The 12,187-nt window shown below is 36.3% G+C and overlaps 1 protein-coding gene across 2 annotated transcripts; it reads right to left on the minus strand.

Moving 5' to 3' along the window:
* Positions 1–1,072: 1,072 nt before the first annotated feature.
* On the minus strand, positions 1,073–10,556 carry LOC135682883 (activin receptor type-2A). Of its 2 annotated transcripts, XM_065197966.2 has the most exons (7): positions 10,404–10,556; positions 8,981–9,298; positions 8,139–8,860; positions 6,147–6,285; positions 5,127–5,183; positions 4,763–4,893; positions 1,073–3,270 (listed from the first exon to the last, which is right to left on the minus strand). In XM_065197966.2, exons 1-7 carry the CDS (start codon positions 10,468–10,470, stop codon positions 3,055–3,057), a joined length of 1,650 nt encoding a protein of 549 aa, XP_065054038.1. In that variant the 5' UTR covers positions 10,471–10,556; the 3' UTR covers positions 1,073–3,054. The 2 variants fall into 2 exon arrangements, with proteins under 2 accessions (XP_065054038.1, XP_065054039.1); XM_065197967.2 differs by lacking the exon at positions 5,127–5,183.
* Positions 10,557–12,187: the final 1,631 nt, after the last annotated feature.

The raw sequence follows: 12,187 nt of genomic DNA on the forward strand, positions 1-12,187 counted from the left end.
TTCCATCAAATCTTGATTCAGCCTGACCATGCACTTTAGCTTCCGTTAATGTACCGTAATGCCTTGAATAAGCGCCCGGGTGCTTATTTAATTTTTGAGGCTCCAGGGTGGGTGCTTATTCGAGGGAGGCACTTAATCGAGGGTGCGCTTATCTGAAAAGTAGATTTGGGTGCAAATTATGTTGTTCATTAATCTGTCTTGTCGAATTGCTTTCCAATTATGTTTTCGTTGAAAATTCGAATAAGCGCATATTTCTGAAGGTTGAAGGATTGGCGCTTATTGGAGGGTTGGGCGCTTATTAGCATGGGGCGCTTATTCAATAACTTCACCTCTAGGGTGGGCGCTTATTCGAGGAGGCGCTTGCTCGAGGCATTACGGTATGTTTCCTTCTTCTGCATGGATTATGAATTATAAACTGAAAGCGCTATCTTAACCGACATCTTGTAACAATTGGGAAGATTTCAACTGTTGCTAATCTTTTCTAAAAATGTCTGTCAAATTGATAATGGCACATTAAAGGTTTCGTACATTTTGAGCAACAAGGGGCTTTCCATCTGAAAAGTTAAGCGTCCCTGCAATACGATCAATTTTTTTATAAGAAACTGGCTATAAGAAATGAGTAATGGACAGTCAGATAAAAATTAGGAAGCTTCAGTATTCGAAGCAAAAAAATCAAGAAACTATCAAATCGTGATAATACTGAGAACAACGAAATTTTGTAAAAGCCAAGAACATGATGGCCTAGAACTTAAGACACAAGGGATAAAAATATACTTCCCACATCTTAAAACAGCGGTGGGACGTTGGGATGTGATACCACCCTTTAAAAAATCCGTTGCAAAAACGAGGAGTTGTTTGCCATGCAAGGGTGCCTCGTCGACAAAAACGGTTTACAAAAAAATTATCCGTAAATAAGACCGGAGCATCCCCCTTGAGCACAATGTCTAGCGTCGGCCCTATCTATAGGAAAACTAACAAGATACTAACTGGCTACACCAGCAGAACCAAAATACATTTTCTTAGCCCAAACTTTTTGCTTGGCCTAAAAAACAGACGTCACAAACATGAAGTATAGGCTGAGATTTTGAATCCTGAATCATGCAACAACCGACTTAAATACAAGATACATATCTTTGAACAGATACACTAAGGGTAAATAATCAAGCAATCAGTTAACCGTTTATTTAAGACGCACAAAACAACATGATGCCACAATACTATTATACACATTACACAGCTAATTCCTATCTACATAAATGCGTTTGAAATACGAGAAATGTCTAATAGGATATAGAAAATAAAACATAGTTAATAAGATTTTAAGGTTGTAGCCACTGTTGGTTAATCAAATCTGGGTGCTCTGGTACACCCCCAAGTCTGATAGTTGCAAACGGTAGTCGTGATCTGCCTCTGAAAATATCCTTCTTTAATAGAGGTTATGAGCAGTAGCATAGCCAGGGTGGCAGGATTGGGGATGCAAAGGAGAGTTGAGCAAGGGAAAATGGGGTCACACCCTTTGGAACACGTCCGCTCCCTCTTGCCTTATCTACACTACGCTACTAGTTGTGACCTTCAAGCATTGGGGACTTGCTCTGGGCGCTTATATCTTTTCGACAATAAATTATTTAGCGTACAAGTAATAATCTAAAGCGCTTGCATCTTTTAAATGAAATTGACCAGAGAGCAATAACCTCTAGAACAACTCATTTCTGACTTTATTTCTAAAACCAAAGGAGCCAAACCTAAGTGTAACCGAAAGCTGACTTTGGGGACGACTACATGGCTGATAGTAGCCATTCCAAATAAACATGATATGTAAAGTTATCATACAACATGATGGTATTCGAATGCCTAAGAATTAGTAGTTCCTGTTTAATGTTCTACTAAAGGACAAATTTGAAGTTGAACTGGGGTGCAACTGACTAAGGATTGATAATAGCTAGCTAGCTTTATAAAGGCTAGACCCTCAATTGTTGTTCTAAATGATTGATTAAGTTGATTTTGAATTGGCTATTTGACACTAGCTAAATCTAGAAAACCTATAACAATGAAAATCAAAGTTAAAACGATAAAAATAATATTTACAGATGCTTAATAGAGAAATTCAATTAAAGAAAAAGCATAGCTCATAATACATAGTAACATGTGATAAAAGTTGTAGAAGGAAAAAGGGATGTCGAGAGCATTATCTTAATCCTAGTCTGCTAATTACAGTTTCTTTCGGGGGAGGGGGGGGGGAGGTGGGGGATGATTGAAAAACGCGACACAGTATGCGTTTAAATAGAACAAATCTGACAGCAGACGCAATGTGGACTGGTTTAGAACCATCATGTTACTCGAAAAAGGTCCTTTAAAGGGAATCAGGCTTCGGTCATGGAAGTTAAAAAATGGTTTGGATCGAGGGCAATTTTTTTGGAAAAAAGTGGCGTTGTCAGTTAATTCAGACACTTAAAAGCCTAGGTAAATAAAATTAAATAAGATTACACGATTTTAAAATGACAAGCTCTAATACAAATGTAGAAAAAAACATCAACAAAGTGAAATTTACATAAAAAAAGTAAAGTTGCTTTAAGGCGAGGGTCATTCTCCATCTTCGTGTATATCACCGCCATAAGATGCTTGAATAAACAGGTCGATTATTGAAATAATATCTAAGAAAACCAGCAATTATAAGTTGCCTAAAACATCACGAAAACCCAAAAATGTTCTCGCGATCATCGCCCGAATACGTTATTCGAAGCGGCATGAGCTGTTTTTAAAATGAACCACATTAGAACACACAATCTGCTCACCAACCCTTCAAACTGGCATAGGACGATACTATCCCTTGGAGATCCACTATCTTGAGCAAACACAGTGATATCCTTAACACTTGCATTCAAATTTCTGCCAGCCTCCTTTTTTGTATCCGTCATACCTTATTGCCGTCCACGTAGTCCAACTTCTCGATTTTTGACAGATCACCTACTCGACGGCCGAAAGGAGACTATAAATTGTCAAGCCGTTAGGCAATATTTCATCTAATAATTGGTAAAAATGCAACAAAAGTGTTGGCTAGCAAGTTGATTCCTTTCCTTCGGACAGACTCCACAATGAAATTCCACTAGAAGCTAAATCGTCATTACTTGACGCCGACATGTTTGCTATGTTCCCCATTTCTGTCGCCTGATTAAGTTGAATGAGCCGCTCGAACACGCAGTGGACTGTGATACGGGCATCTGCATCGGGGTCCCAACAGTCTTCCATACACTCGCACATAACACCTATACCCTGTAGGAATTTGCACGACATTAGAACTTGTTTGCTTTGTTCTTAAAATAGAAACACTAAGCAACATATTATTAAATACATCTAGACAGAATTTTAGCCGTTTTCAAAAACACATTCACAGGTAGACCTAATTTTTTACAAAGTCAAAGTGTAAATGTCCCTATTGTGGACACACTTCCAATGCAGAAAGACCTTGTGGTCAATCTGGCTATTGCGCCTTTAAAACAGTTAACCCCGCAAAGAAAAATACATAATTTCAAAAGCCAGGCTGTTTTTGGTTTTGAATTTAAAGACACATATGGTTATTTCAGGTTCAAGGCTCTTTTTCGAAAGGCTATATTCCTTGTGTGTATTTGGGGGAGAAAAGAGTAAACATATCTTGTAAAAAGGTACTTACATTAACAGAAATTAACAATACAGTCTTCAATGGGCATGTGTAGCTCAACACGCTAAGCACAACTGAAAATTGTCCTTGGTCAACATGCAGAATTTCAAAAAGATACCTGTTATATTGCGAACTTTATATACCCCCCAGACTTAAAAATGTCCTCAATACAAAAAAGACATACAATAGGTTCTTAAATTCTTAGGTGTTTCTTTCAAAGACTTAATGGTTTTCTAAATAAGTGGGGGGGGGGGAGTTTTTATCGTCTGCTACTTGCTCGTCGTTCTAGAGGTTTTGCCGGATGGCGACAGCCGTTCTATTGACTCCTTACATTGCTCTAACTTTTATGACACCCTATACCATAACAAACGCAGCTGATCTTATTGGATAAATGTAACGATCACCGAAACTGCAGGTCTATCTAAATATTTGTAGCTATCTGTAAAAAACAGCTAGACTAATCACGTAAAGACTCCATATGCTGTATTCTGATGCTCTGAAGATTGTGTTCCTAAAAAGACTGAAAAAGAACCAAGCTTACCCACTCAGCAATTTCAACTCAAATGTGACCTCAGGAGAAAAACTGTCACCTTTATTTAAAAATGAAAGCCAGCTGGTCTGCACTCCACAAGAATAGCACATCTTTACAACAGTAATTCATGCAATGCTGTGACATGTTGCTTTTGTGGTTTTCCTTTATTATATAATTTTACATTATGTGATGGGCTTGAATGTGTAAACATCACCTTTTAATATATTTTAGGTTATGTGGCTTGGTTCTTCAAGAGGGACATCTTGCTTTCATCAGGCTTTATGAAGTAAATTGTGTGCCTTTATTCAATTGGAATCCGACACTGAAATCTATGTGTCAACAGCTGGTAAAACTGTTTCCTTACAGAATTGGTGTTTCGCTTAAAATAATTAAAGGCTCTTGCTCAACCAGTATGCTTAACAGCACCTGCCTTGAGAAATTGATTATGTTTTGTATTTTCATGCAGTATGATATTAGGCCAGTTTTGAAAATATAGTCGCAAAGCATGCAGGTTGTAGAAGAGCCTTCAAAATTTCAGTATTTGTGAAAAACTGCTCAAAAGTGGACAAAATCACCTTGTGTGCCCTCCATTCCCCACGGATTTTAGGACGCAGCTTCTTGTCAACAACAACATCTTGCATTGCTTCAATTGATGGATGCAGACCAACCTCTTCTTCAAATGGAAGCTTGTATTCGGGAAATACACCTTTGTGGAATAAAAATCAAAACTTTGCCTACATGTAAAATCATAAGGACGGCCACTCTGGTTAATGACTTAATAATATCTATACTGAAAGTACATATGCAAATTCCACTCAAAACCTGCACTAAAGATAGTCACTTAGTACATTATAAAAACATGTATATACAAAGCAAATGCTTAATCCAATAAATAGTATTCCAAATATTTTTAATCAAGAAAAATTAATATCAACTTACAATGAAATTCAGAATTGTCTGGATTCTCACTACTTGTCAACACCCTTCGCTCTGTGTCTAATATGTAACATGTTTCTGTTAAAGTTTCATGTCTCAAATCAAATAAAGTCTCAAATAAATGAAAACAAAATCTATGAGGTTTTATTTCCAACGTTATGTTTACTCCTCTTGCTGGGCCGTATTTACTTGACAAATTTAAATATGTGCATTTTTTGGCTTGATGGTTATCAAATTGTCATTATGTGGAAGCCTCATCACCAGCATGTTACACTTTTCCATGAATTTTGACAAAGAGATATTTTATATCTGTTTTCCAAACAAAATTTTAGCCCTGCCTGATTGAAAATCCACGTTGACTTATGCTACTAGTTTCTAGATGATCCACCACAACATATCTGTGTAAAGTTAATACTTTTAGAGCAATTAGAAAGTGAAGGCATGTGTAGGTTCAGTAACTTTTACGATCTTATCTAATGTGCAGAAAACATTAAGCCAGTAAAAAGATTGTTATGGGACATCTTTATGCCACATCTTTATATGTCTATTCATAGAATACAAAACTGTGTGGATACACAGAGAACCATAGAATGCTACAAATGTTTGATTTGAGAGTGAAGAGCAAAAAACTGGCATTTGATAAACTAAGCACTTTTGACCTATGTTAAAAGATTGTGATTTAAATCTTGATGATATGAATAGCAAAATGACAGAGCTTGGTGATTCCATGAATTGGTCAGGCATTGACCTTCCAGTGTTAAGAGTCATTCTGAATTAAAGTAAACAGTTGTATGATTTGAAAACAATTAAAAAAGCATTTATACAATTGTTTGAAATTGATTGAAAAAATAGGAACAAAAGCATGGTATGATTGGTTAGGTGACAGTGGATACAAAGACAATTCAGGGCATCAATGACAGTGATACAATGGAGGACACAATTACAGACAGAATAATCCACTACCAAGTTAGTTCAGATCTTTGGACTCAACATTTTGAAAAAAGTTGAAAAATAAAAACTCACTATCAGTAGCAGTGCATCTGGACACCATTTCCCACATCACCAAAGAAAGAGCATAGATATCTATCCTCATGAATGATTCCCGTTGGAATGTGATTGCTCCATCAAGGACTTCTGGTGCCATATATCTTTTGGTACCAACCTAAATCAGATAGATATTTATATATAGATATTTATATATAATAGAAGATAGGGTAGAAATGAGACATCTTCTCTGCTACTCCGAGTTTTGTGCTTGTGCACTCATCATACAGACTATAATTATGGTCTGTCTGATGAATGCGCAAGCACGAAACTCGGAGTAACAGAGAACATGTCTCATTTCTAGCCTATCTTCCATTATATCAATGCTTCTGCTCTGTGTTTTTGCACATCAAGCACTGTTAAGTCAGAATACACAACACAATCTGGAATAGATATTTAAATATAGATATTTATATATAGATATAGATCTTTTTATGGCATCTTACCAGTGTTAGCCAGCATTTTGAATACATATAATTATCATAGTGTTCTAAGATTCATTAAATGACCAAAGCCTATAGAGAGTAGGCCAACCTTGGAACTGAATAATAATACACATTCAATTCAAGTTAATTCAATTCATATTCAAGTTAATTACAATATACTAATGGTAAAAAAGCTCAGAAAAGCTTGGAAAAAGCTCAGAAAAGCTATCGAGCCAATTGCCCTTTCCTCAATTAAACAACAACTTTTAAGACAAATGAATTGAATTATGCAACAGTAAAATAACATAACAACAACAGAATAAAAATTTTGTAAACACATATGTAAACAACTTGCAAACATCTTTATAATTACAAAAATTTAGGGATCAGAACTTGAGAAATTTTCATGAGAAACTGCTAGGACCCTTTTCTAAAGATAATTTTAGAAATTAACTATTTTTAAAGGTTAGCATATAAAATCAAAGAAAATATTTTTTAAACATATTTTCACTAAAGTAAGTTAGTTCACCAGGAATAAATTTCACAGAATCCTAGGATAGTGGTGAAAAATATTCCTTTTTAGCAGTGCCTCAAGAGAGGCAGTTAATTACCAATTATCTTGGCTTTATGCTGTCAATGAAACCTAAACAATATTTGTTACCATATTGATCTTATACTCATTTGGGATACTGTAACTTGCTCTAACTTAAGGCTTCAACTGCAATAAGACTTCATGTGACACCAAAAAAACTGAAGTCTTTTTCAGTTTTAAGTTCAAAATTCATGTATCTCAGTAGGAAGACATGGTCAAGTACTTCTATCCAAAATGATCTTGTTGGAATTTATGGGCAGTTGAGAAGATGGATGAATTTATATAAATTACACATATTTATAATTCTCGTGTCTTCAAACCTTTTTGTTTTTCTTTCCAACATAAAAACTTGAGATTTTATAGATGCTTTCAAATCATTTTTATTGATTAATTTCATTTAATGTCAAAAAATCAACAAGGATTTTAACCCTTGCTTAAGCCTGGAACACTTGAGCTATCAACTGCGCTGAGCTTCACTCAAGACTGTTGGCCTAAGCTGTTTTCTCAAGTGTGTTGTTACCTGTTATGAGATTTTCATCACCCTTGCCATTGGTACAGGATATTCAACATGTTGAATGATTTTGCGTATTAGTGAACATTTCCTCACAGTGTGTGCACATTCTGAGCTATCAGCTCAAGTGTGCCCCTGGCTTTACCTCTCACTTCTTGTTTTTTCTTTTCCTTCCTCTTTTCCTTCCCTTGGCACAAATGAACCTCTTACAAATCAGCTCTGCACCCTTTGTACCATTTCTACTTGTGCTTGAAGAGCCTACTTATCAATCTAAATCACAGTACAAAAATACAAACAATTGGCACCAAAGGGGATCCTACCTATTGTTGAATGTATAACAATGACAAATAGGTGAAACTAGAAGAGGAGTAAATAGAAATATAGTTAGTCCATACCAGTACTGCCCAACTACAATAATATCATTGAGCATATAAACTAATTACCTGTGGTCTCAACTCATTCTGGTCCATGCAAGCTTTACACACAATTGCAAGACCAAAATCACCAATGCAACAAGTAAGGTCAGATTTGACAAGAACATTACGGCTTTTGAAGTCGCAATGTGCGATAGCAGGCTTTGGCAAAACACTGTTTGGGGCATCTGAATGAAGGAAGGCTAGTCCATTGACCATACTTAGAAGCATTCTGTACAACTGCTCCCAACTGAGGACATTGTTTTTCAGGTAGTCAGACAATGAGCCATACATATGGTATTCAGTAATAATCCAGTATTGGAATCCAATATTGTGCTTCCTTTTATCAATGCCAATGAACTTCAAAATTCCACAATGAGACATATCATACTTTGTATAAATTTCTTTTTCTGTTACCCATGAAGCATGCTCTTGCTGAGCGAAAACCTTCACAGCAACAGTCTTATCAATTGATTTCGCTTTATACACAGATCCAAATTGTCCTTGGGCAATCATCGTTTCGAGCTGCACTGGGTGTGAACCAATCGCAGGGGAGGGAGGAGGTGAGTAGGCCGGCAGCCTCATCTGTCGTCCTATCAAACTTCTCTTGTGTCTCCTCCATAAATAAATAATAACGGCAATGACTACACAAAACCCAAAGCCCGGTACCAGAATGTAATACAAAAGAGACTTTGGCAAATATTCTGGATCTTCCTTTCTACTTGGGACATCATCTTTGCTTAATGGGGATACTGAAAAGAATAATAGAAAGCAAACTGTTATAAATATATAAAGCTTTGAGATCAAATCACTGAAAGTAATATTTTTCAAAAAAATTATGTAGCAATGATTGAAATAACAAAAAGGCACACCTGGATGTTCAGACTTCAATCTTGTAATGTTGCTGATATTTGCATTGCAAAGGTGACCAGTGCAACAGCAAAAATATAGATTACTGTTAGGGTTGTAAGTCCCAATACAATCTTCTGGAATATCTCTTTTATCATGACAACTTCTAATCGGCCAACATCCTTTCTTTTCATAAATCACTTCACCAGATGAGTTTTTCCACAGGGCAAAACAGCCACTTCCATGCTCACAGCTTTTTGTATGGTTACATATTTTTCCAGGTCCAGAATTTATAGTGCAGTGTTTATCATTTTTATCCAAGTGAGAACATTCAATGACACCTACAAAAAGGAAAGGTGGTGATAAACCAAAACAATGCTTGTTTATATATTGAGGTAAACTAAAATTTTCTGGGGGTTTCTTCTAGCAAGTAAAGCAGAAAAACAACACAAATCATGATACTTTAAAAGTTTTAAACAAATTGGCATCAATATGCATTTTCCATTCTCCCGTTAAACAGCATACAAATCTTAGAAGATTATGTAAAAACAGAGGGGAAAATATTACTTTGCAGTGTTTTTGACAAATTGCATTGCAGATAAGATATCATCACTCCTGGTTAAGGCTTAAATTTATTAGCAAAGCATAATGACATATCACATTACAAAGGTGCGAGTGGTGCATTTTCATTAAGGAAAAGTGAGGAACAGGGAAATTGAGGAAAAGGGCGAGAAGTTAGGGGAAGATGAGAATAATGACTTAAATAAAATCTATTTCAAGAGGGTTTTAGCTTCATACTTGTACTAGCCCCAGCGTCTATGATAAAAATTGGCAGATTGCTATTGTTTTTAGATAATAAGCAACAATCCATCATCCATCATCTTGCTATATCTCTAGGTTTTGATCATTTAAATTACTGAAAAGCACAAAGCTATTGTTTTATGTATTTAAACAAAGCGTTACAAGCAAGCTTTTAACGTTTTACAATGAATTTTTTCTTAGGATGACATGGTTGAAACCTGGAGGATAAAAGCTGCCATAGCATTGAACTGAGGGACGATCGGTTTCAACTTCCCATCGCCCTTATTGTTTGGTAAAACGGCATACTTGATATTAGCATGCAGTCACGAAGGTGCTTCTTTTGCGGCCTGTACGGGTCTGGACTAAGTTTGCAAATACCCAGTTTAACGGTCCTTTTATAGCAGAATGGAACTCTATGTATTCATAAAGTTTGTAAAGTTGTAATTTGTTATCAATAACAAGATCTTGAATATCTGCTAAAATCCAAAAGCATGTTGTAAAGAACAATCATCAAGAATTGTCAAATGTCAACATGGCCTAAAAACAAAGCCATCGTCAACCCGACAGCACAGGGTCGATTCATGCGTAAAGGTGACTGGAAAAGTACTACTTTTGAAGAAAACAAAGATAAAAAAACCAACTTACCTTCTGGAACGCCACTACATGGAATCGTCACAAAGATAACAAACAGTAAACTCAATAAAGGCTTCATCTCCTCGCTGGCAGTAGAGAAAGCAGCATAACCTTCCTACCTCACAAATGTCCCGGATGTAGTTGATTGGCATCTCGATTCTCGAATTCAATTCAATTAAGAATTTGACAAGAGAAAAATGAGCACTAAGTTTGAAAGTCATAGGATAAGATCACAGAAAGTATGTTGCCAAAATATTACCGCACCCCAAACATTTTCTTATAAAATTCAGACAAAATAAAAAATTGATCCTGATGAGATCTGGGGGACGTGTCCCTCCTGTGGGGCGCAGCTATTGGCTGCAAGGGTATTTGCCCACTAGTTAGTGTGATGAAAAAAGTCCTGGGCCAGTGGGTATGTAGCCAGTTAAAATGTTCTCACTAGGATTTATCAACATATAGAAAACATTTTGACAAAAATTCTGCTAATATGGAAGCAGATTTTCTTCGTAAAAAAATCTTCTTCAACGACAGATAATAATTGTTTGGCTGATATGAAGCATTGCATGAAACAAAAACTTTAGAAATTGAAAATACGGAGAGAACCCCTCTCCTTGAGTCTCTGTCAACCTTGAAATGATAAAATTGAATTCTATTCCTCTGCCTGGCACTTGCCAGATTCTTAAACAAATAAACATGAAAGATATTGACGATATAAAAGTTGTGTGTAAACCCTCCAATGTGTGTAAAAGTTAAGCCAAAGCTTCTCTTTGACATGCTCACTTGAAATTGAATTGATAGCGAAAAACTGACGCTTCTAATGTGCTCTATTACATCTAATCACAACATAGCTATTGTCAACTTTTCAGTAACAGACTTTTGTGACAGTGGCGGAAATTTAGGATTTCATTTGGTGGGGGGGGGGGGGGGTGGTCAGGCCCACGATTTTCCGACAAGATAACATCTTGGGTCGCGCCTAATTTCAAGGAAAATTTATCACTGCTCTTTTTAAAAAAATTGGTAATTTTGGGTGGGAACCTTAATAAGTCATTGCTGACCACGCCTAGCCTGCGTCACAGATCACTGCTAACTACGCCATTTAATCTAGTAGCTAGAAGAACAACCCTTTAATGATTTATGATATGACGATTGACATCTCGTCTAAGGCAATTGATGATACAAGCGGTCGACCGATTACACTATTGATAAGTCATTCATGAATGAAGTTCGGCTTATTTTTACCGAATTGATTCGCAAGCAGATTTGACTTTGTCATAATTTAGTTGTTTGATTATTCATTACTTGCTAATATTGCATCAGAAATATGCTTATATTGTACTGGCATCAAGGGCACAGAGGTAATAGTGGCACCTGGGGGTAAAACTGGAAAATGCAGATCCCCATGCTAGCGAAGCGAGCAGACAAATTTTACCAACCCGCCCTTAGCTTAAAAAACATTTCAGAATAATTTTTGCAGTTATTATCTTTCGTTTTAAAGTAGTTAATTATTTTTAGCCATAGTTCTGTACGTTTAAATCTACTTCTTTACTTCACGATGTTCCTTACACCTAGAACTGTTGTCCTCTCTCTTTGTGACTCTGTGTATCTTTAGGCTTTCCAAGTTTGTGTAAAATACGGAAAATTTGCTCACTTCCTATAAAATACAGTTTTATCACTGCACACTTATACTGTTTATTACCGCACAAAACCGTTCTACCACTGCCCAAAATGGTTATCACTGCACCTTAAAACTAGGTATATCTTACCATGGTTAAACTATGTTCACACGCAAAGCAGGC

Source organism: Rhopilema esculentum, chromosome 16, assembly GCF_057945365.1.
Source record: "Rhopilema esculentum isolate cy_ngs chromosome 16, ASM5794536v1, whole genome shotgun sequence".
Classification (NCBI taxonomy): domain Eukaryota; kingdom Metazoa; phylum Cnidaria; class Scyphozoa; order Rhizostomeae; family Rhizostomatidae; genus Rhopilema; species Rhopilema esculentum.